This window comes from Ascaphus truei, chromosome 6 (assembly GCF_040206685.1).
Source record: "Ascaphus truei isolate aAscTru1 chromosome 6, aAscTru1.hap1, whole genome shotgun sequence".
In the NCBI taxonomy this organism is placed as follows: Eukaryota; Metazoa; Chordata; class Amphibia; order Anura; family Ascaphidae; genus Ascaphus; species Ascaphus truei.
In genome coordinates, this window is record NC_134488.1 from 130608010 (window position 1) to 130631746 (window position 23737).

The following is a 23737-nucleotide window of genomic DNA, read 5'->3' on the forward strand; positions in this document are numbered from 1 at the left end:
CAGTACATATTGCACATACAAATACCGTACTTATTGCACATACAAATACAGTACTTATTGCACATACAAATACAGTACTTATTGCACATACAAATACCGTACTTATTGCACATACAAATACCGTACTTATTGCACATACAAATACCGTACTTATTGCACATACAAATACAGTACATATTGCACATACAAATACCGTACTTATTGCACATACAAATACAGTACTTATTGCACATACAAATACAGTACTTATTGCACATACAAATACAGTACTTATTGCACATACAAATACCGTACTTATTGCACATACAAATACAGTACTTATTGCACATACAAATACCGTACTTATTGCACATACAAATACAGTACTTATTTCACATACAAATACCGTACTTATTGCACATACAAATACCGTACTTATTGCACATACAAATACCGTACTTATTGCACATACAAATACCGTACTTATTGCACATACAAATACAATACTTATTGCACATACAAATACAGTACTTATTGCACATACAAATATCGTACTTATTGCACATACAAATACAGTACTTATTGCACATACAAATACAGTACTTATTGCACATACAAATACAGCACATACAAATACCGTACTTATTGCACATACAAATACCGTACTTATTGCACATACAAATACAGTACATATTGCACATACAAATACAGTACATATTGCACATACAAATACCGTACTTATTGCACATACAAATACAGTACTTATTGCACATACAAATACAGTACTTATTGCACATACAAATACAGTACATATTGCACATACAAATACCGTACTTATTGCACATACAAATACAGTACTTATTGCACATACAAATACAGTACTTATTGCACATACAAATACCGTACTTATTGCACATACAAATACCGTACTTATTGCACATACAAATACCGTACTTATTGCACATACAAATACAGTACATATTGCACATACAAATACCGTACTTATTGCACATACAAATACAGTACTTATTGCACATACAAATACAGTACTTATTGCACATACAAATACAGTACTTATTGCACATACAAATACCGTACTTATTGCACATACAAATACCGTACTTATTGCACATACAAATACCGTACTTATTGCACATACAAATACAGTACTTATTGCACATACAAATACCGTACTTATTGCACATACAAATACCGTACTTATTGCACATACAAATACCGTACTTATTGCACATACAAATACCGTACTTATTGCACATACAAATACCGTACTTATTGCACATACAAATACCGTACTTATTGCACATACAAATACAGTACTTATTGCACATACAAATACAGTACATACAAATACCGTACTTATTGCACATACAAATACAGTACTTATTGCACATACAAATATCGTACTTATTGCACATACAAATACCGTACTTATTGCACATACAAATACCGTACTTATTGCACATACAAATACCGTACTTATTGCACATACAAATACCGTACTTATTGCACATACAAATACCGTACTTATTGCACATACAAATACCGTACTTATTGCACATACAAATACCGTACTTATTGCACATACAAATACCGTACTTATTGCACATACAAATACAGTACTTATTGCACATACAAATACAGCACATACAAATACCGTACTTATTGCACATACAAATACAGTACTTATTGCACATACAAATACCGTACTTATTGCACATACAAATACAGTACTTATTGCACATACAAATACAGTACTTATTGCACATTTAAATCTATGGAAACACCTAATATAAACGTGAGTAAAGATTTACAACCCTTGAAGACCCTTAAAAAGTGTACATATACAGTAGATATAGTGTACATATAGCTTACATATCACAGCCACACTAACTCCTACAGTTATACAGTTAGTTACTGCACTATAGTATTCATTCCTAATGCAGCATTTACTGCAGTTCTCACCACCTGTACTGTATATAAATCTATATATAATCACATTGCAATCCGACAGAGAAAGAAATACACATTAATTGTTAAATAGGACTAGTCAGACTGGCCCATTTCTCCCAATTGTTATTGTCCTTTAACATCTGTACTCCATTTCTCATCAGCATGTAGTGAATGGCAATCTTTATCCGTCGCCCACACTGACCCGACACGCATTTCACACAAGCTGTGCTTAAGTAACCAAACTGTCCCAATAGCATTCAGAAGCCCAGCATGTGTGAAACGCATGTTGGGTCTACGTGGGGGATGGAGTCAGATTTCCCTCACTACATGCTGTTGAGAAACGGAGAACCGAGATGAATTGAATCTAACAATCATGAAATTTGGGCCAGTCTGGCCAGTCCTATCCAACAATGAATGTGTATTTTTTCTCTCTGTGCAATTGCGAGGTGATTATATATATATATAACTAGCTGTACCTGGCGTAACCTACGCTGATTTAGGAGTTCTGAAAGGCTATTAATTAAACATTACTTTTTTGTAACCCCTCCCTGTAATGCCTTGCTGTCTCTTGTCCCCTCTTCCCCACCTTACTCTCTTATCCATCACGCCCTGCTCCTCTTGGCACTCCATGCTTTACTATGTCTGCTCCTCTCTATGCACACTACACTCCCTCCTCTCATACTCATCTTATTTGTCTCCTCGCTGTCTCTGTTTCCTCCTCCTATTGACATTGCTGTCTCTCCTCCCCTCTCTGTGTACTCCCTCCTGCCCCATCTGCACACTGTTCTCCATTCCATCCTCCTGTCTCCTGGTCATCCCTCTGTCTCCTCCTCTCCTTGCTGTCTCTCTGTCTCCTCCTCTCCTTGTTGTCTCTCTCTGTCTCCTCTCCCATTCTTCCTCTCTCCTCCCCTCCCTCCTCCATTATGTGCTTCTCCTCTTTGCACTCTCTCCCCACCTCTCTTTGTACACTCTCCCTTACTGTGCCTACTCCTCTCTGTACACACTACACTCCCCCCTCTCCTACTCATTTCACCTGCCTCCTCTCCTTTCTGTCTGTCTGTTTCCTCCTTCTACTCACCTTGCTATCTCACCTCCCCTCTCTTTGCACTCCTTCCTGGCCCATGGGAACACTGCTCTCCATTTCATTCACAGAGGAGTGAATACCAAGGCTAACCTGCTAAAACCATAACTAATGGTAAATGCAGATATACCTCAGAGTGTAAGGAGAGGTAAGACCGGCAATGTGCAGTGTCCAAATAGTGTTTGGGCACTGCCGAGCAGAGAATGTCTCCATCCGTGGGGGCACACAGCCGCTGTACCGTCAGCAGGGATTGAAATGTATTCACTGCTGCGGAGAGTAAGTAAGAGGAGGCAGTTAGTACATATAAAGATAATACAAGGATCATATGTAAGGATCAGGGAGGCAGTAGGTGTCTTAAAGAGAATAATGTCCCTGTATGTAGGATAGGTTAAATGCCTGCTGCATATACCAGCAGCACAGTAGCCCGATGTGAGTGAGCGGCTGTGCTGTGAGGTTACTGAGGATTTCCATCCAATCACCCGACAGATCCCAGCTGGCAGTTGAAGCGGATCCACGGCAGGTAGATAATGCCGTGAATAGATCCGTAGAGGGAATGTATACACTGAACGGCTTCCCGCAGAGACCACCCGAGATGGTTACAAAGGGGATAGACACAATGTGCATTGGTGGCATAAAGGAATCACTAGGTGCAGTGTTTCTATTCGGGCGCATCCAGAACCAACTAAGTAGATAACCATATTATGCTGCTATTGAACACTATCTCTTACATGCACTGTCCCCTACATCAGCACTGATCATAGCATATCAATGTTGATATGCTCGAGGACATGCCTAAATAAAGACAGCAGTGAGGAATAGAAGTCCCTTGTGTAGAGAGATCCTGCGATGCTGAGTAGCTGCACGCAGGATCGTGTTAGAATAGTAGTAGTAATACTGAACACTGGGACTCCGCAACTTAGAGTCAGTATCAATCAGTGTTGCGGTCACAATGATAGCGTCCCGCGTGTGTGGGGGAGTATGGCCAACGCGCGCGTTTCACGTAGGAACGCTTCTTCAGGGCACATAACTCATAGGGGGAGGTCCCATTGGGTTAGTGAGGGTTTATATAGTCACTGTTAATGTGGCTGTCATAGTTAACCCCTGAGTTGCTGGATCTGAACAGGCAAAGGGCTCCCACTATAATAATTCACTAATAGTGGTCAAATATTTAGCAGCTCAAATTGCCAGACCCTTAAGCCCTCTGCTCAATGCATAAAATATATCTATAGATAAAGCATTGGGACTGAGTATCAGTGGCAGAGTGAATGTAATAGTGAGTTATTGAGTAATACAGTAGCTCACATAGTTGGAGATAACACATAATCAAGGTATTATATTCATTTAATGTATCTTTTATGGTTAGTCACTATGATGACATATTTGTAGGGATAGCCCTGATATGAACAGTCCCTAGTTGATGTAAGTTATCAACCAAAAGATTAAATGCATACTGCCTCCTTGATCCTTGTATTATCTGTATATGTACTAACTGCCTCCTCATACTTACCCTCCGCAGCAGTGAATACTGTACAGTTCAATCCCTGCTGACGGTACAGCGGCTGTGTGCCCCCACGGAGGGAGACATTCTCTGCTCGGCAGTGCCCAAACACTATTTGGACACTGCACATTGCCGGTCTTACCTCTCCTTACACTCTGAGGTATATCTGCATTTACCATTAGTTATGGTTTTAGCAGGTTAGCCTTGGTATTTTAGCCCATACCCACCTAGTTATATTTACTTATATTTCATTAATAGATACCATTGGCGTTTGAGGCAGTTTCTACTATACAGCAGTGTCAATACTGGCCCCTTTACTCTATTTCACATCAGGCTGTTAATTTACAGCATGAGATTCTGACTATTGGTCATGAATCTCCCATATGTATAATCAACAGAGCTGTTACAGCAATGTCACTCTGATTACAGTCACAGTCAATGCTGTTTGATTTGAAACCCCTATATTTTATATTCATTGATGACAATAAAGAATAATTTTAATATTACCATAATACTCTCGCTGTGATTGAGTGCTCGTTCACTAGGTTTCCTTTTTCTTCAAGTTTATGCTATTGTACCCTACCTAGTGAGCACCTCACTCCTACTCTCTAGCTGTGCGGGGGCTCCCCTCTTAGTGTGTGGTAGTTATATGTACACTAGTTACTTGAGGTATCCAGTTGGTTCCCTTAAGGTTTGCACACCATTACTCACGCTTACATTAGGTGTTTCCATAGACCTGAATGCGCAATAAGTATTTGTACTGTATGTGCAATAGATGTTTTATATACTATTTGCTTTTTCCAACTCTTACTCGATTCACCCTCTTTTTGAACCATGTATTTTTTGTGTATAAATAATTAAATAATTAGGAGGCAATATAGGGTTACTTTGTTTCTATTGTTGTGCCTTGCCACACGTTACCTATACTTGCAATGCAATGTTAAAGTCCGTACGTAGAGGAAGTTTAATTAGCGGACTCATTAATAAATTACAGACTTCATTTGTCATTTCTTTCAAGAGTGATGATGGTACTAGCACAGTGTTTCCCGACTCCAGTTCTCAGGGAACCCCAACAGGTCAGGTCTTAAGGATATCCCTGCTCCAGCACAGGTGGGTCAATCAGCGGCTCAGTCATTTTGACTGACCCCCCTGTGCTGAAGCAGTGATATCCTTAAGACCTGACCTGTTGGGGTTCCTTGAGGACTGGAGTCGGGAAACACTGTACTAGAGAAAGCATTTCGTAATTTCTCCTTGATAAGTTAATTCAATCATTTCCCATCATTGAGGAGACACAAAACACTGCACATCAATCCAACTACATTCACACCCAGCTGTTCCTACATTATTTAGCAGGATCCTGTCTGACCAGCTGTACTGTACCTATCATTACGTTTTCATGTGTGTCGCAAGCTGCATAGGTTAAAGGATTTTCACAGGAATTGCTTAGAAGTGCCTTTAACCAGGTGCAGTAATCTTTATTCTATTTTTATGTGCAAAATGTTGGAGGAACTGCTTTATTATCTTAAAAATGTTAGTTTTAAGCCCTGGTGAAGGACACTGTACATAGCCCATTCTGTACTAGGACATACTCTGATAGGACATACTGTATGTACATCCTGTATGTTCAATGGGTCCACACAGCACTATGGGGCACATACATCCCTTCTATCTGTGACAGTACTCCACCCTGTAGTGGTGCAGTATCCTGGGTCATTATGCATCCTAATGGCTCTTGGTTTGTTTTGTATGTTTTTGTTTCTTCCAGACAAGCCAGATATCACCCCAGAATCGCACTGCAGACTGAATCTGAATGGGGTAGAGTGCCAATGTGTGGTACATGCCAATCCCCCTGCCTCCATCATCTGGCGCCTCCCGGAACGTAACATAACCCAATCAGGAGAGGGATTTGTCTTGAACTCTTCCTCTACTGGTCATGTGACACAGAGCATCCTTAAAGGGTCGGTGCCCTCTATGGGCGAAGTTTGGTGTTACTCTATTAATGAAGAAGGGACTGCAGGAATGGCTCTGCCTCTTTACTGTAAGATGTAATACTTCATACAGAGGAAACCATGTACTTACCGAATGTAATGAACTATAATACAATGCAGATATTCGAGAGGTGCAAATCTGTCCCAGTTTGCTCCACAAAAGTTCCTTCAAAAGTTTTAAGCAAATTAGTGTTTATCTTTCACAGACAACATTAACAGCTTAAATCTGTAGCGGGGAGCTCAGAACATTTCTGCTCCAATTTAGACGTGGCGTTTCCATATCAACTTGAAGTAAAGTATGTAAATGCCTGACAGTTGGAATAGCCAACATTGGGGGTTAGTTACTAAAGTCTTTGGCTACAAAACTGGGGCAAAGTCTGTGCAAAGTCTGTGTAAACTACAGTATGTGCACCATATTTATTAAAGGAAAACGCCTAATCAATTGGATTATTGTTCTTTGATGAATACAGCTCTGGTTTTTGCGTTGGTTTTGCCCGACCTTTGCAGCTGGGAGACTTTAGTGAATAGACCCCACTGGGTGTTGTAAATTCTGACTACTGATTAATCACTCTATTGACCATTTAAGCCCCCTATATTGCATTATAGGCACCTATTGTGAGTCAAGGATTCATAATGATGATTATTTAGGTACGGACATTAATACTAAGTCTTCAAAGTATCCGTCATAATGTCAGGCCGAGGCCATGCTAGGCGTGTGCGCGCCTGCAGGAGAGGCGATATGTGGCCTATGGGGAGGCGTCGCTGTGACGTCACGGCGCTGGTTCGCCCTCATTGGCTGAACCGCTCACGTGACCTGACCGTCGCGTGACAAAATCAAATTATCTTGACGCGCAAAAAATTTGGCCGTGCCGTCCCCCCAGCGCACGCTCTACCGCCGTCCTCATTGAGGCACGCCCATTTGTTCACGCTGCATGCGCCATCGCGCTAAGCATGGACGTGTCGTTAGGCAGCTACAGAGATGGTCATCTCCACTTAGTTGGAAACAGAAGTAGTGACAAAGCAGCCAAGTTTAACTTAAAACGTAGCACAACGTGACCTTCGGAAACTGTCTTCACGCTGCAGTGACCAACGTGTTGTTATTTTAGTGGATGTAACAATGTATCTTCTGATTTTCGGAGCGTCAGCGGGTGTCCTGGGGCTGGGAGTCACGGTGGCTCTGATAGTGTGCAGATATCGCAGGTAAGAGAGTAGAGATACTGGGTGAGTGATAACTGTGCGTGTTTAAGAGGTGATACTGTATAAACATGAAAGTGAATGAGGAGTGGAGTGAGAGAGGACTGTGTTTTACAAAGTAGGTACGTGTACATCCTTCCTAACATCCTGCACTCGCTCCTGGGTACCGCTGGAGGAAATCCCACACTCTCACTGACTTCCTCCACTACAACACTTTCCTTACCTGCTTCAGCTCTGCGCTCTGTCTAAACAGTATTACTTTTCTATGCGAATGAATTCTTACAAATCTAACCAACATAGAGAAAATGTTATCTTTAATTCCCTCCTGTGACCTAATTATTCCTGTTTCTCTCTTTCCATTTCAAGACTTTGCTGACTAGTTTAAGGCAAAAGCAGATCTAATCCATTATGCCCCCCCCCCCCCCTTGCATCTCACACTCTACTTCCTAACACCCGCCTCATTGTCCTGGACTCCTTACCTGTCACAGAACTGAAATGGTCTCAGCTAGAATCTGTAGCTCCGACTTCTGATCACATGACCTACTTTACCCTATCAGAGGACAGCAAGCCAACAACCAATGCAATACAAGCACTGGGAGCATTGGGAGCTTGTATTGCATTGGTTGTTTACTCGCTGTCCTCTGATAGGGTAAAGTAGGTCATGTGATCAGAAGTCGGAGCTACAGATTCAAAGGATTTGTACTCTTGAAACTGAGCGCCGAGGACAGCTCACGGGCACGCGCAGGGGCAGCGCTCACGCAGGCCACACGCACTGTCGCAACGTGACTCAGCTTGGCGCCACCCTGGACGAGCCCCAATGAACCACCCCTTACACTAAAAGTGTCCTCGCTAAATCTCACATGCTTTCCTCCCTTCTCCTTTTGCTCGTCCTCTCTGCTGCTTTGATCACTGTAGACCACCCTCTACGCCTGCAAATTCTTCACTCTTTTCTTAAATGTTATTAGGACCTTTGGTTCAAAATATCAGCTCCATGCAGATGGTACACAACTGTATCTTACACCCCTAATATTATTCTTAACTTCCAGAACCCCCCCCCCCCCAGCCCCAAATACATATTAAAACCCCCCAACAAATAAATACAAACGTACCTACCTTGGCGATGGTCTCAGGCCTCTGCTCTCCCCGACTTCTTTGCCTCGGCTGCCATTCCTCTCGTTGCCGCCGGGCCTAGCTCTCCCCAGTCTCCCCAGCTGCGGGCCTCCCTCACGGACTGTTTTCTGATGCCGGGGCGCGCCGGGCCTCTCTCATGCCGGCGGCGCACATCAGAAGCTGGGCCCAGCTTTCTTCCAGAGAGGCCCGGCGAGCACTAGTGTCAGAATCTCGGTGTGGGACAGTCGGTGAGGGAGGCCTGCAGCTGTGGAGAGCTTGGCCTGGCGGCAACGCAAGGACCGGCTGCCGGGCCCCCACCGCAGGCACCGGGCCCAGGACACTTGACCTGGCTCTCCCCCCTGTCGGCGGCCCTGATCTTTCTTGTCCCTTCTGCTGTGCTGATGGCCTGACAATTGCTCTCCTCAAAGACGTATTAGGGTACTTTAGGCCCGTGGCTTCTCCTTGTCCCATCCATATTCTATTTAGATTATAAACTCTATGGGGCGGGAACTCCGTACTTCCCATTGTTTATCTTTATTTCTAATGCACTGTGAAACTTAGTATATTACCTCCATGTGCTGTCTGTATTGGAATTCTGTAAAGCACTGGGTACATTGGTGGCACTATAGAAATATCATATCCATTGATACAAACGGAATAGATGATAGTTATGTATATCACTGTGAGGGAGGAGTAATTTAAGAGGAACAGTTACATACCACTGTAACAGTCCACCTGTCTCCTACAGAACCAGCACAGGGTCTCCAGATACAAAGGATTGCTCAGTTTACAAAGATCCAAAGAAAAAGACCATTGTCAATTCAGTATATGGTTTGGGGATGGAGGAGCTGCACTCACATGTCTCTCCCAACGCAGCACATACCAGTGGGACAGAGGAGATGTATGCAAATTTCCCATGCAGGCCCATGATGCATAAGGTAACTGCTCATTCCATGCACACGCACAGCTTCACCGCTCTGCAACATGCACACGCACAGCTTCACCGCTCTGAGACATGCACACGCACAGCTTCACCGCTCTGAGACATGCACACGCACAGCTTCACCGCTCTGAGACATGCACACGCACAGCTTCACCGCTCTGAGACATGCACACGCACAGCTTCACCGCTCTGAGACATGCACACGCACAGCTTCACCGCTCTGAGACATGCACACGCACAGCTTCACCGCTCTGAGACATGCACACGCACAGCTTCACCGCTCTGAGACATGCACACGCACAGCTTCACCGCTCTGAGACATGCACACGCACAGCTTCACCGCTCTGAGACATGCACACGCACAGCTTCACCGCTCTGAGACATGCACACGCACAGCTTCACCGCTCTGCAACATGCACACGCACAGCTTCACCGCTCTGAAACATGCACACGCACAGCTTCACCGCTCTGAAACATGCACACGCACAGCTTTACCGCCCTGAAACATGCACACGCACAGCTTTACCGCTCTGAGACATGCACACGCACAGCTTCACCGCTCTGAGACATGCACACGCACAGCTTCACCGCTCTGAGACATGCACACGCACAGCTTCACCGCTCTGAAACATGCACACGTCTCTGCTTCCTGTGGTACACCCCTATTTATTGCTACAATGTACACAGCTTTCTTTCCCTTTTGAGGTGTGTGTCTCTCTTTCTGGGAAGTTCGCAGCCTGTCTTACTGATACATGCACAGCTACCTCTGCATAATGTCTGCAGCTTTCTTCCATTGGAGTCACTACCTCTCCCTGACACACAGCTATCTCTCAGAGAGACATGCACAACACTTTCTTTAAGATACACATAGCTATCTCTCCCTGGAAAGCACGTGGTTTTCTTCGTGGGAGATGCAGAGTCCAACCACCTCTTCCTATGGCACAATGTCAGCTTCCCTGAAACACCCTGCTGTACTCCCATCCTGCAGTTCCGCCACTCGTCCACTGGGACTGCTGCTCCTCTCCCCGAGTGCTGCTCGCTTCCACCTGACCTGTTTCAGATTCTCTCTGTACCAGTCCTCTGCCGTTATAAACCTCCCTTTGCAGTCTCTGCCTTGCCATTGTTTACTACTTCTGACCCTTGCTCACCCCTTAGGCATTGCTACAATGTGTGTGGCCAGCGTGAGTGTGCCGTGAGCGCACGGCGCTCAGCTGCTTGCAAAGACACGTGAATTTGTTTCTGCCGCTCGCTGGTGCGTCATGTGAGCGGTTCGCCCGATGAGGGGCGAACCAGCTATGTGACGTCATGGCCACGCCCCCTGCCCCCTCAAGCGCGCAACTGGCTTGCCACAAATCCCCCAACAAAATGAGCGCCGAGCTCGAGCACCACCGCGCTCAGCATTACCCTGACCGCAGCCTTATGCTTGTCCTCTGCTGGACTTCTGCTTTGCTTGTTGCTTATGTTTTGGCTGGTATTTGTGTCACGGGAGACCAGGTTATTTACACCTTTTTACCGGGATCATTCATTGAGCAAAACAAGGTAATGAAATAAATTGTAATTCATTCGGCATACATTCGCTTGCACACAATGATACACAAAATACAGACACAAAGACACACTTACTTTGCGACTGGGGGTGAAAACTAGACATTCCTAGGTGCAGGGAACTCTATGGGAGAGTTTTACCCTTACCGGGACTTAGCCCGGAATCTCATGGAACCCAAATCGGCATAAAATTCCATACACCACCGCTACGTTCTCTTCTGAGAACCTGGTCCCTCCTGACCGCGAGTTAGTCCAAATCTCCTGGAACGCAAATCGGCATAAAATCCCAGCCACGGCCGCTATGTTCGATTCTGAGAACTTGGGCGAAAAATGCTGGACTTAGACTCTGGCGGGCAGGCTTTCAGGCTCTAAATCGAAGCCGGTTGCTCTGCTATTCACACAGAAGCAACTTTGAAAAGCCCGCCCGCGCTCTTACTACAGGGAACCGCAAATCTGATTGGCTCATCGATTTTTATAGTATGCTCAGTTTCATTCACAAAACTGAGCAGCCAATAAACGTGTGTGAGCAACCAATCAGAGCCAGGCCAGCTAGAAAAGTCGGGTCAGTGGGAAATCTGAAATAGCCAAGAGACATGCGCAAGCCTGCCACCTCTCTCCCTGGCTATCTCAATGCCACCCGCTGTGAAGGCTCCATCAGGTCTGGCAGAACAAGTGGCATCCTGGAGGACTGCCATTGATCTCCGGACCTGGTACTCCGCCTTTCCCCGCTGACCAAATGCTATTCACACCTCTGGGATTACTCACTGACACCTATGAGTTAGCTCGGGCAGCCTGTTTGGACATCGGTTCCGAATGTAAAAAGCACATTTCATTATATTAAAGTATCTTGTAATACACTTCTGAGTCTTGGGGACAGGGAATAGAAAAGGAAAAATGTTGCAGTTTTATTTCTACCTGCCTTATTCCCCACACATTTCCTCTTGGACTCAGTTTGGACTCTCAGAGTCCCCCCTCAACCTTATATACGGTTGGGGCACCCACAAACCCTATACTGGTTGTGGGTCACCTTGGCACTAGCTGGGTTACCCTTCTTAATCTAGGGATTTCCTCAGTTACAGGAATACATGTTTTATCCCTGTGCCTCATTCTCAACTCTGGGCTGTGCTGAAGCAGGGTACCTTAGTGGTGAGTCGCACTTGCGTTTTCAAGGGGAGGTATTGCCGGGAAATGTGCATAAATGTATCCGAGAATCAGGCATGATTCCCGGGTACATTTATTGGGGAATCCGTAACTCCGGACCCCAACCTCCTAGGCACATTCTGTCAACGGTTCCTCCGCAAAAAAAACCTTTGAAACTCATCCCCTAGCAATCCCTGCTTGATTTCATGCCCGGAAAGGAAAAAAACAAAAAATACTTTTAATACATACAGTATAACACAGTGATACAATGTTACTGGGTCCAAGAGCTGACTTTCTGGGGCCCTTATACACGGAACAGGGGTAACCAAATTGAACTTGACCTTTATTAGAGAGTCTGGTTACCCCCTCCCATCTCAATTTGGTTTAGTATTATTAAAAGTCCTTGCCTGTAATTGGCTTGCCCCTTTTGTTCCTGAGTCCTGAGACCCTGTTCCAATCCTGTTCCTGCCTGGCTATTGTTCGCTGCCTGCCTTGACCTCTGCTTGTAACCCTGATGATGCCATTTCGTTGTCTGCCTTGACCTCTGTTTGTAACCCCAACTACACTTTGTATTTGGCAAAGGTTTGTTTTTATTTAATTGTAATGTATTTTATATTACGTTTTTTTTAGGTTGCCATTGTGGCAGTCCATGTCCATATTGTGGCAGTCCATGTCCATATTGTGGCAGTCCATGTCCATATTGTGGCAGTCCATGTCCATATTGTGGCAGTCCATGTCCATATTGTGGCAGTCCATGTCCAGATTGTGGCAGTCCATGTCCATATTGTGGCAGTCCATGTCCATATTGTGGCAGTCCATGTCCATATTGTGGCAGTCCATGTCCATATTGTGGCAGTCCATGTCCATATTGTGGCAGTCCATGTCCATATTGTGGCAGTCCATGTCCAGATGGTGGCAGTCCATGTCCAGATGGTGGCAGTCCATGTCCAGGTGGTGGCAGTCTATGTCCAGGTGGTGGCAGTCTATGTCCAGGTGGTGGCAGTCTATGTCCAGGTGGTGGCAGTCCATGTCCATATTGTGGCAGTCCATGTCCAGGTGGTGGCAGTCCATGTCCAGGTGGTGGCAGTCCATGTCCAGATTGTGGCAGTCCATGTCCAGATTTTGGCAGTCCATGTCCAGATTGTGGCAGTCCATGTCCATATTGTGGCAGTCCATGTCCATATTGTGGCAGTCCATGTCCATATTGTGGCAGTCCATGTCGAGATTGTGGCAGTCCATGTCCATATTGTGGCAGTCCATGTCCATATTGTGGCAGTCCATGTCCTGATTGTGGCAGTCCATGTCCAGGTGGTGGCAGTCCATGTCCATATTGTGGCAGTCCATGTCCATATTGTGGCAGTCCATGTGCATATTGTGGCAGTCCATGTCCAGATTGTGGCAGTCCATGTCCATATTGTGGCAGTCCATGTCCATATTGTGGCAGTCCATGTCCATATTGTGGCAGTCCATGTCCAGATTGTGGCAGTCCATGTCCAGGTGGTGGCAGTCTATGTCCAGGTGGTGGCAGTCTATGTCCAGGTGGTGGCAGTCCATGTCCAGGTGGTGGCAGTCCATGTCCAGGTGGTGGCAGTCCATGTCCAGATTGTGGCAGTCCATGTCCATATTGTGGCAGTCCATGTCCATATTGTGGCAGTCCATGTCCAGATTGTGGCAGTCCATGTCCATATTGTGGCAGTCCATGTCCATATTGTGGCAGTCCATGTCCATATTGTGGCAGTCCATGTCCATATTGTGGCAGTCCATGTCCATATTGTGGCAGTCCATGTCCATATTGTGGCAGTCCATGTCCATATTGTGGCAGTCCATGTCCATATTGTGGCAGTCCATGTCCAGATTGTGGCAGTCCATGTCCAGGTGGTGGCAGTCCATGTCCATATTGTGGCAGTCCATGTCCATATTGTGGCAGTCCATGTCCATATTGTGGCAGTCCATGTCCAGATTGTGGCAGTCCATGTCCATATTGTGGCAGTCCATGTCCATATTGTGGCAGTCCATGTCCATATTGTGGCAGTCCATGTCCATATTGTGGCAGTCCATGTCCATATTGTGGCAGTCCATGTCCAGATTGTGGCAGTCCATGTCCAGGTGGTGGCAGTCCATGTCCAGATTGTGGCAGTCCATGTCCAGGTGGTGGCAGTCCATGTCCAGATTGTGGCAGTCCATGTCCATATTGTGGCAGTCCATGTCCATATTGTGGCAGTCCATGTCCATATTGTGGCAGTCCATGACCATATTGTGGCAGTCCATGTCCATATTGTGGCAGTCCATGTCCAGGTGGTGGCAGTCCATGTCCAGATTGTGGCAGTCCATGTCCAGGTGGTTGCAGTCCATGTCCAGATTGTGGCAGCCATGTCCAGATTTTGGCAGTCCATGTCCAGATTGTGGCAGTCCATGTCAATATTGTAGCAGTCCATGTCCAGATTGTGGCAGTCCATGTCCAGATTGTGGCAGTCCATGTCCATATTGTGGCAGTCCATGTCCAGGTGGTGGCAGTCCATGTCCAGATTGTGGCAGTCCATGTCCAGGTGGTTGCAGTCCATGTCCAGATTGTGGCAGCCATGTCCAGATTTTGGCAGTCCATGTCCAGATTGTGGCAGTCCATGTCAATATTGTAGCAGTCCATGTCCAGATTGTGGCAGTCCATGTCCAGATTGTGGCAGTCCATGTCCATATTGTGGCAGTCCATGTCCAGGTGGTGGCAGTCCATGTCCAGATTGTGGCAGTCCATGTCCAGGTGGTTGCAGTCCATGTCCAGATTGTGGCAGCCATGTCCAGATTTTGGCAGTCCATGTCCAGATTGTGGCAGTCCATGTCAATATTGTAGCAGTCCATGTCCAGATTGTGGCAGTCCATGTCCAGATTGTGGCAGTCCATGTCCATATTGTGGGCATGGTTTAGCACGGTGACAATCAATGGGTTTATTGGCTACTGTGTAATGTATTGTACTATTATGTAAATGTTATTTTATTGTGAATTTATTTTGTTTTGAAAACAAATGGACAAATGTCTGTAGCGGGCGGGGGAATTACCCCTTAATTACCATAGTGGTTAATAACTGCTAAGGTGATTAAAGGGTTATAGGCCAGTGGTTAGTTTTTATTATTTTACTGTCAATGTCCACTGAAGATTAGGAGGACGAGGACGGCTTTCATTGTTGCTATTTGCTGGATATGTAATGTTTTATTTTTATTGGCCAAATGCGCTATTATCCAGATGTGGATAATAGGGATTTAGCCCGTTACTTTACTGTATGCGTTGGTTGGGGGGGGGGGGGGGAGGGGATTGGTGTGAATAATGGGAGTAGAGGGGGTGGGTAGGACCGTGTCCATTCATTGCCATTGGGGTTTTTTGTTCCCATTTAGGGCATAGGTAACCACACAGGCAATCAATGGGTGTATTGGATAGTATTGGTTGTTGTATTGTATTTTAATGTTTATTGGGGTATATGTGGTGGGTGAAGGGGGTTGTTGCCCCGGGGTGGGTGCTAAGGCCTCTCGGGTGGGTAGTGGGAGGGGTTACCCACTAAGGTAATGAAAGGATTAACTCCTCTGGCAACCCACCCGGTTGACCTAACCACCCATCATGGAGCAACTATGAAGTTGTTATTTGGCCCATTGTGGGTGTTTGGGCCTACAGGGTGGGTAGCAGAAGCGGTTAACCCCTTCATTACCTTAGCGGTTGTAACTGCTAAGGTAATGAAGGGGTTAACTCCTGCCAAAATCCTCCCGGTAGGGCTATACACTCACCCTGGGGCAACTCCAACCTTCAACCACCCCCTCTACCGCAAACAAACCGGGCACTGGTTTTTAACCTCTTCATTACCCTAGCGGTGAGCTGTAAGGTAATGACGCTGCCTGTAAATGTATTTTTATTACATAGGATGGAAGCAGGGGGTCTCTGGAGCTGATATTAATGTGTCGGCTCCGGAGACTCCCGTAAGTATACCTTTTTTTCCATCCGAGTCACATCGCGGATCCCATCTCACCACCGTTAAGGTGGCGAGATCAGAATCTGCGAGTTGCAGGCGCGATGTGAATCTCGGCGCTACCTAAATAGCTCGATCTGGCAAAAAAAATGCAAATTTGGGCATTTTTGGAGCTACCGCTCGGTTTGTCTCAGCGGCAGAGCTACCGATCGGGCAGAAGCAGTTTTCGAGCGAGTTTGGCATATTATTATTATATTTCTGGATAGCTACACATGCAAACTCACTCGAAAAGGGCTCAAAACTATCGATAAGTCACTTATTGAAGCTACCTGAATAGACCCCAAAGTATTCCGGCTGCAAAACTGGAGGAAAGACCTGCACCCGACGGTGTGTATCAGAGCACTCGCTCCTACAGTATCCAATGGGACTGGAGATGGGCAGATGTGTCAACAATTGAGACGCACATTTTGAGGTTTTAGACAATATTAAATTTGTGGCCGAATATTCGACTGCAAACATGTTGTAAAAAAAAGTGAAGCAAATGTATGAAATTTCGCCGGTGGCCAACATTTGCAAGGAGTTCCAGACCGTGAAATATGGGTTTTGCTGGAGAGGGAGGGAGGGAGAGGGACAGGGAGGGAGAGGACAGGGAGGGAGAGGGACAGGGAGGGAGAGGGACAGGGAGGGAGAGGGACAGGGATGGAGGGAGGGATGGAGAGGGAGGGAGAGGGATGGAGGGAGAGGGAGGGATGGAGGGTGGGAGAGGGAGGGAGAGGGATGGAGGGAGAGGGATGGAGGGAGGGAGGGAGAGGGAGGGATTGAGGGAAGGGGAGGGATGGAGGGAGAGATTGTGAATTTCTGAGCTAATTGAATGTGTGACTAGTGGCCGCCGGTGGGATTGCATTCATTTGAAAGATCGGTAGCTGAATGTCTCTTTCTTCAAACCCAGCTGCCTGTGAATATTCGCCCGTGAGTGACGAGGAATAATTCACACATTTCTATATGGGACCTGCTTTACTGATAAATCTGGTACGATATAGTTGCTCTAGTTTTACCCCGATGAGAGATCTGAATACATCTCTCCCTCATGGTTACAGCAATCTCAGAAATACTATATTCATTGTAAAGCCTTAACGTCAGGGAAGGAAATAGGTGTTTGGTACAGAACCAGCAAACCTCACCCGCATGTGTGTTTAGACCGTGACAGTAACAGGTATATGAGAGAACTGTAACGTTCAATAAACAGACTTTAACGAGGCAAGGAAACATTGTAAAACGTGTGATTTGAACATCCATTTTCGGTACATGAATGTGTAAGGAATGGTGTTTGTGGGAATAATGGGGGAAGTGAAGGGTGAAGGCTCCAGGAAAAAAAGATAGTACTGCCACACATTCTGTATATTACCCAGCTACCTCTCACCAGGGTGCTGTACCTGTGTCTTGCTGTAGGTGGAGCTGAGCAGTGCGGAACCGGCAGGAAGTGGTTATCAGTCGGTGTTTCCTCCCCCTGAGCCAGACTCTATTTACGCAAACTTCTGAGACCAGCGGTGACATCATCACCTTGAGCTGAATGTGTGACGCAAGGAACAAATAAAAGCGTTTTTTTGTCTCTGATTGGATCACGTGCTTTATATGAAAAATTTTAGTTTCTCTTCTCCTTCACAAGAAAAAGCATCCGCAGAGCGCTGCATTGCTGCACAGCCACCTGGAGGGCCAAAAGATGTCCATCAGAAACTGGGATTTTACTCAATATTGTGTTACTGCTGTTAGATGTGTGTACACACAAAGCCCACACTTGCACATGGTTGTGCTATCATGTACAGATTGCACCTTAGGTTATTGCACCCGCTGGTGGGTTATGGTGGTGCAGTATATGCTGCGATATTCTGCATTATAAAAGAATGCAATATTCTACAGTATTTTATGTACTTCTAATTATAAGGACAGAGTGGAGAAGGAGGGGAAGATTAGAAAAGCAACAGAGAGAGGGAGAGAGCAGAAATGAGGAGGTGACCTACTGTAAGAAATAATGAAAGGAGAAACAAGAAGGAAAAAAGCGAGAACATGAGTAATAACGGCACGTACAGGAGGCGAGGTGAGAAATCATCATGGGGATTGATACTGTAGCTTCTCCCTGATATGATGTTTAGGGGTACTGTCCCACCGAGCAGGTATGGGGGATATACAGTGTTTGTACACCTGAAACTCTACATATATACGTGGAGCTGGCACGGTCCTAGATGTGCAGTATATGTATAAAATGCTTTGGCCATTATCACCCAGTTATGTGTTGTTGTTTTCTATGTAGATGTTTAAGAGCCAGGTGTGTGAGGGGCATGGCCACACAGCAAAGGGGCAATTTACAATTTCACAATCGGGAATTTCATTTGCTAAGGGGAACTAGTTAGGGTGATTGGGGGGCCCCTGCTGCAGCCACAGTAGTAAGGTGGGATGATGAACGGTGCTTAGGGTGTACATACAGTTGTGAGAGGGGAACTAGTCGGAATGTGACTCATTTCTTTCCACTTGTTACAATCAGTTCTACGTTTTGATACTTTGTGCCACTAAATTGTTGCATTAAGTATAATGACAGCTAGAGACATAGAAACAGGAGGCGCTCAACGCAGAATAAGGCTGCGCTTATAGTGCCGGCGACAGCGACACAACGTTGTGTCAAAACAAATGCATTGCCGCCGTCGCGTGCGCTTATAGTAAGCGTGACGGAGCGAGGCCTTGGTCGCGATCGCTGGAAGTCATCTCACTATAAGCGTAGCCTAAAAGAGCAAAACGGAGAGATTGGAGACAATGCCAGACGGCTAAGCAGAAAGAAGAGAATTGCTACAACGGATTTTTGGTGTGTTAAAATGTATAGTTTTCTCTATAATAAACAGGGACCTGAAACCCTCGCAAATATTTATTTGACATCTCTTATTTGCATATCCCAGGTGGTGGCAGCGTATAGATATGATTGAAATTGAGAAGTTTAATATTAACTCACTGGAGGTACACTTTGCGCAGGTGGAAGGTGAGCTACAGTGGCGGCAGCTTTTATTTGAAGTAATGCCGGCGGCATGCCGGGATCTACTCCGGCTGCCGCCAGTCAAAACCGCGCACCACCGCGTTTCCCCCACGCACCCCCCCCTCCACTTCGCGCGCAATTTACCCCCCCTTCCCGACCCCGAACCCGGCTCCTGCTCTGCCCCTCTGCTTCCCCGCACCCCCACTTACCTTACTTTAATCTCCAGGGGTGTCGGGGAAGCCCGGGGAAGCCGGGCGCGCACGTGACTGTGATGTCACAGTGCGCCGCAACGTGCCGCGTCTCCACGCTGCGCACACGCACCCGGCCGGCGGCATTGCTTCAAATAAAAGCTGCTGCTACTGTAGCTAGAGTAGCCGTGTGTTTTAACCCTGATTGCATATCTACGTCACATGCTCACGTGTGTGCTGTTCATGGCGGCGGTATATTGGGAAGGATTTAGGGGAGAACTCATTTGAGGGACCTTTGCGAAGGTGAAGAGTGGGGCAGCTTGCGAGCTGTGTATTGATCCTTGTCCTTTAGGGGAGATATTGTCCAACTGAGGGACCTCTGCGGGGGTGAAAAGTGGGAGCACCTGCGAGCGTGAGTATTAACCTTTGTCCCGTATGCAGGTCACGTGCTCACAGGGTGCCGAACGTGACAGTGGGTATAAAGAGAAGAAAAAGCAACAGAAGGAAGTGAAACAAATAGTGAGAGAGAAGGTCCAAAAGACATCCAGATAATGAGACATTCAGTCACATAGCAAGAGTGTGAGGGTCAGAATTGAACCTGCTATTTTCCATTATAGCCCAGTCAGTACCAGCCTGTAACTGTATGTTGCATGCTTATTACAGTATCTTATCTAGCCTTAGTTCCTAGTAAAGCATCGCCATACAATTGCTTTACTAACTGCTAAGGTAATGAAGGGGTTACCCTATTCTGCCCCTCTCCCCCGGGGGGTGGAGGGACAGGTTAACAAGAAATGAAGAACAGAAAATGTGAAGAGGCAAAAACAGAGAATCAGTGCCAGTATGCAATGGAGAAATACATACCAAAATAGAATAAATATGTATAAAGTATGTGCCAAAAATATCAAAATGTGCTTACGATTTAAAAAATGTGCAAAAAATGCAAAAATAAGATTAAAAATTAATTTATTTAAATTATTTGCCTATAGAAAGTAAGGTCAACCCTAAACTGTTCTTTAAGTACCTTAATAACAAAAAAATGAGAAAAGAAAATATAGGACCCTTTCAGTGTGAGATGGGCAGGAAAATTATTGGAGATAAGGAAAAAGCAGAGGTATTAAACAAATTCTTTGCCTCTGTGTTTACCAGGGAAGAATCAAGTTCAATAGTATTGCCACAGGAGGAAGCCACAACCTCCATATTAATGAACAATTGGTTAACTGAGGAAGAAGTTCAGAAGCGGCTTGAAAAAATTAAAGTAAATAAGGCACCTGGCCCCAATGCCATACATCCAAGAGTTCTCAAGGAGTTAATCCCGGTAAGGAGTTAAGCTCAGTAATAGCCAAACCATTATATTTAATATTTAAGGACTCCATTTCCACAGGCTCAGTACCACAAGATTGGCGTAAAGCAGATGTGGTGCCTATATTTAAAAGGGGAGCTAGATCACAACCGGGGAATTACAGACCTGTAAGCCTGACTTCAATAGTGGGGAAACTACTTGAAGGTTTAATACGGGATAATATTCAGGAATACCTAATGGAAAACAAAATTATAAGTAATAGTCTGCATGGATTTATGAAGGATAGATCATGCCAAACTAACCTTATTTGTTTCTTTGAGGAGGTAAGTAGGAATTTAGACCAGGGTAATGCAGTTGATGCGGTCTACTTTGATTTTGGAAAGGCTTTTCATATGGTTTCACACAAGAGGTTGGTGTACAAAATAAAGAAAATTGGACTCGGTAATAATATATGCACATGGAATGAAAACTGGTTGAAGGACAGACAACAGAGGGTTGTTATAAATGGAACTTTATCAGGTTGGGCTAAAGTCGTGAGTGGAGTATCGCAGGGATCGGTACTGGGACCCTGCTTTTTAACGTGTTTATTAATGACCTTGAGGTTGGGATCGAGAGCTAAGTCTCCATCTTTGCTGATGATATTAAATTGTGTAAGGTAGTAGAATAAGAGCAGGATGTAATTTCTCTTCAAAAGGACTTGGAGAGACTGGAAACGTGGGCAGGTAAATGGCAGATGAGGTTTAATACAGATTAATGTAAGGTTATGCATTTGGGAGGCAAGAATAAACAGGCGACTTACAAATTAAATGGGGATACATTGGGGGAATCCTTCATGGAGAAGGATTTAGGAGTGCTTGTCAACAGCAGGCTTAGCAATAGTGCCCAAAGTCATGCATTAGCTGCAAAGGCAAACAAGATCTTATCTTGCATTAAACGGGCAATGGATGGAAGGGAAGTAAACACACTTATGCCCCTTTACAAAGCATTACAGTAATACGACGACACCTTGAATATGGAGTACAATTTTGGGCACCAATCCTAAGAAAAGACATTATAGAACTAGAGAGAGTGCAGAGAAGAGCCACCAAATTAATAAAGGGGATGGACAATCTAACTTATGAGGAGTGGCTAGCTAAATTAGATTTATTTACATTAGAAAAGTGGCATCTAAGAGGGGATATGATAACTATATACAAATATATTTGGGGATAGTACAGGGAGCTTTCAAAAGAACTATTCATCCCTAGGGCAGTACAAAGGACTCGGGGCCATCCCTTAAGGCTAGAGGAACGGAAATTTCACCAGTGACAAAGGAAGGGTTCTTTACAGTAAGGGCAGTTACAATGTGGAATTCATTACCCATGGAGACTGTGATGGCAGATACAATAGATTTGTTCAAAAAAAGGTTTCACATCTGTTTAGATAGGAAAGGTATACAGGGATATACCAAATAAGTATACATGGGAAGGATGTTGATCCAGGGATTAATCCGATTGCCAATTCTTGGAGTCAGGAAGGAATTTATTTTTCCCCTTATGAGATATCATTAGATGATCTGACTGGGGTTTTTTTTTTTTGCCTTCCTCTGGATCAATAAGTAAGTATAGATATAGGATAAAGTATCTGTTGTCTAAATTTAGCATAGGTTGAACTTGATGGACGTACGTCTTTTTTCAACCTCATCAACTATGTAACTATGTAACTATGTAACTATGTAACTATGTGACATAAAGCAAAGGGAGACCCAGCCCTGAACAGCTGGGTCATATTTATCAATGGAAAGGAATCCCATTGAAAGAAATCGACGCTTTTTTATTTGATACGTTTGTAACTCTTGTGCCTGAGATTTGCCTCCAGGAGACTTTAATACATATTTCCTTTGTGCCTTAATCCAGAGGTTCTCAACTTCAGTCACTGATTGAGCCACCTGTGCTGAAGCAGGGATATCCTGAGAACCTGACCTGCCGGAGTGGAGAACCTCTGCCTTAATCTATGTTTGAAACACATTCAGATGCATGCACTGCCTTTATTGGCGCAGCAGATGGCGCTGCTACATAAGAATGGGATACAACTCAATGGGAGATTGCTATATGGATTTCCCAGCCTGGTGTCTCAGTAGCGGTGTGAAGGAATACACACCTTATCATTGCAGGCTCACAGTTATACGTGGAGACCTGGCAACTTACCCCAAAACATTTTGTAAAGAACTGGTCACCTTAAACAAATGTAACCATGCTTGGAGCCAATATGGGTGCAAGAAATCCCATTCAACAATAATTATACTGGAATGCGTGAATCCAGTTATCAAAGGCAGAACGTCATAAGTATACCGTATATTTATTTATAACATGTGTTACCAGGAAGTAATACAATGAGAGTTACCGCTCGTTTTCAAGTATGTCCTCGGCACAGAGTTATGACAAATAATACATGGTTACATAAGTGAACAGGGTATACATTATATACAAGACATTGCGTGCACAGTTAGAGATAGTATATATTATGGGCGTACACTGGCGACACGTTTTATTGCAGTGCGGCCAGTTCCGCAAGCCGGGAGATTTCCCGGCTTGCTAGTGGCATCCCCGCGCGGTCACGCGTCATCGGGTGCCTGCGCCCCCTGCACGCGTGTCCAGGGCTCCCCGAGGGAGCCCTGGTGTCCCGCAATGTGGGGGACGGCGGCAGGGGGTTCCGGGGGAGCCGGCGGACCCGGCAGCGGGAGGAAGAAAGCCCCGATCGGAGGGCGCTCCTCCGCTGCTTTGGCGCGCGCCCGGCACCCTCCGGCGTGCGCCAGGTTACTGCTGCGGCCGAGAACGGGCAAATGCTCGAATAAAC

The 23737-nt window shown here is 45.3% G+C and overlaps 1 protein-coding gene across 2 annotated transcripts in view; it reads left to right on the plus strand.

Moving 5' to 3' along the window:
- LOC142497908 (myelin-associated glycoprotein-like) overlaps window positions 1-18222 on the plus strand; it is a 43677-nt gene extending 25455 nt beyond the window's left edge. Inside the window, exons 6-9 of one of the 2 annotated variants that reach the window (XM_075606328.1) lie at window positions 6295-6487; window positions 7624-7717; window positions 9570-9759; window positions 17845-18222. In XM_075606328.1, coding sequence (XP_075462443.1) covers window positions 6295-6487; window positions 7624-7717; window positions 9570-9758 — 476 coding nt within the window. In that variant the 3' untranslated portion in view covers window position 9759; window positions 17845-18222. Of the gene's footprint in view, window positions 1-6294; window positions 6568-7623; window positions 7718-9569; window positions 9760-17844 lie in introns of both variants that reach the window. The other variant, XM_075606327.1, reaches the window with a different exon arrangement.
- Window positions 18223-23737: the final 5515 nt, after the last annotated feature.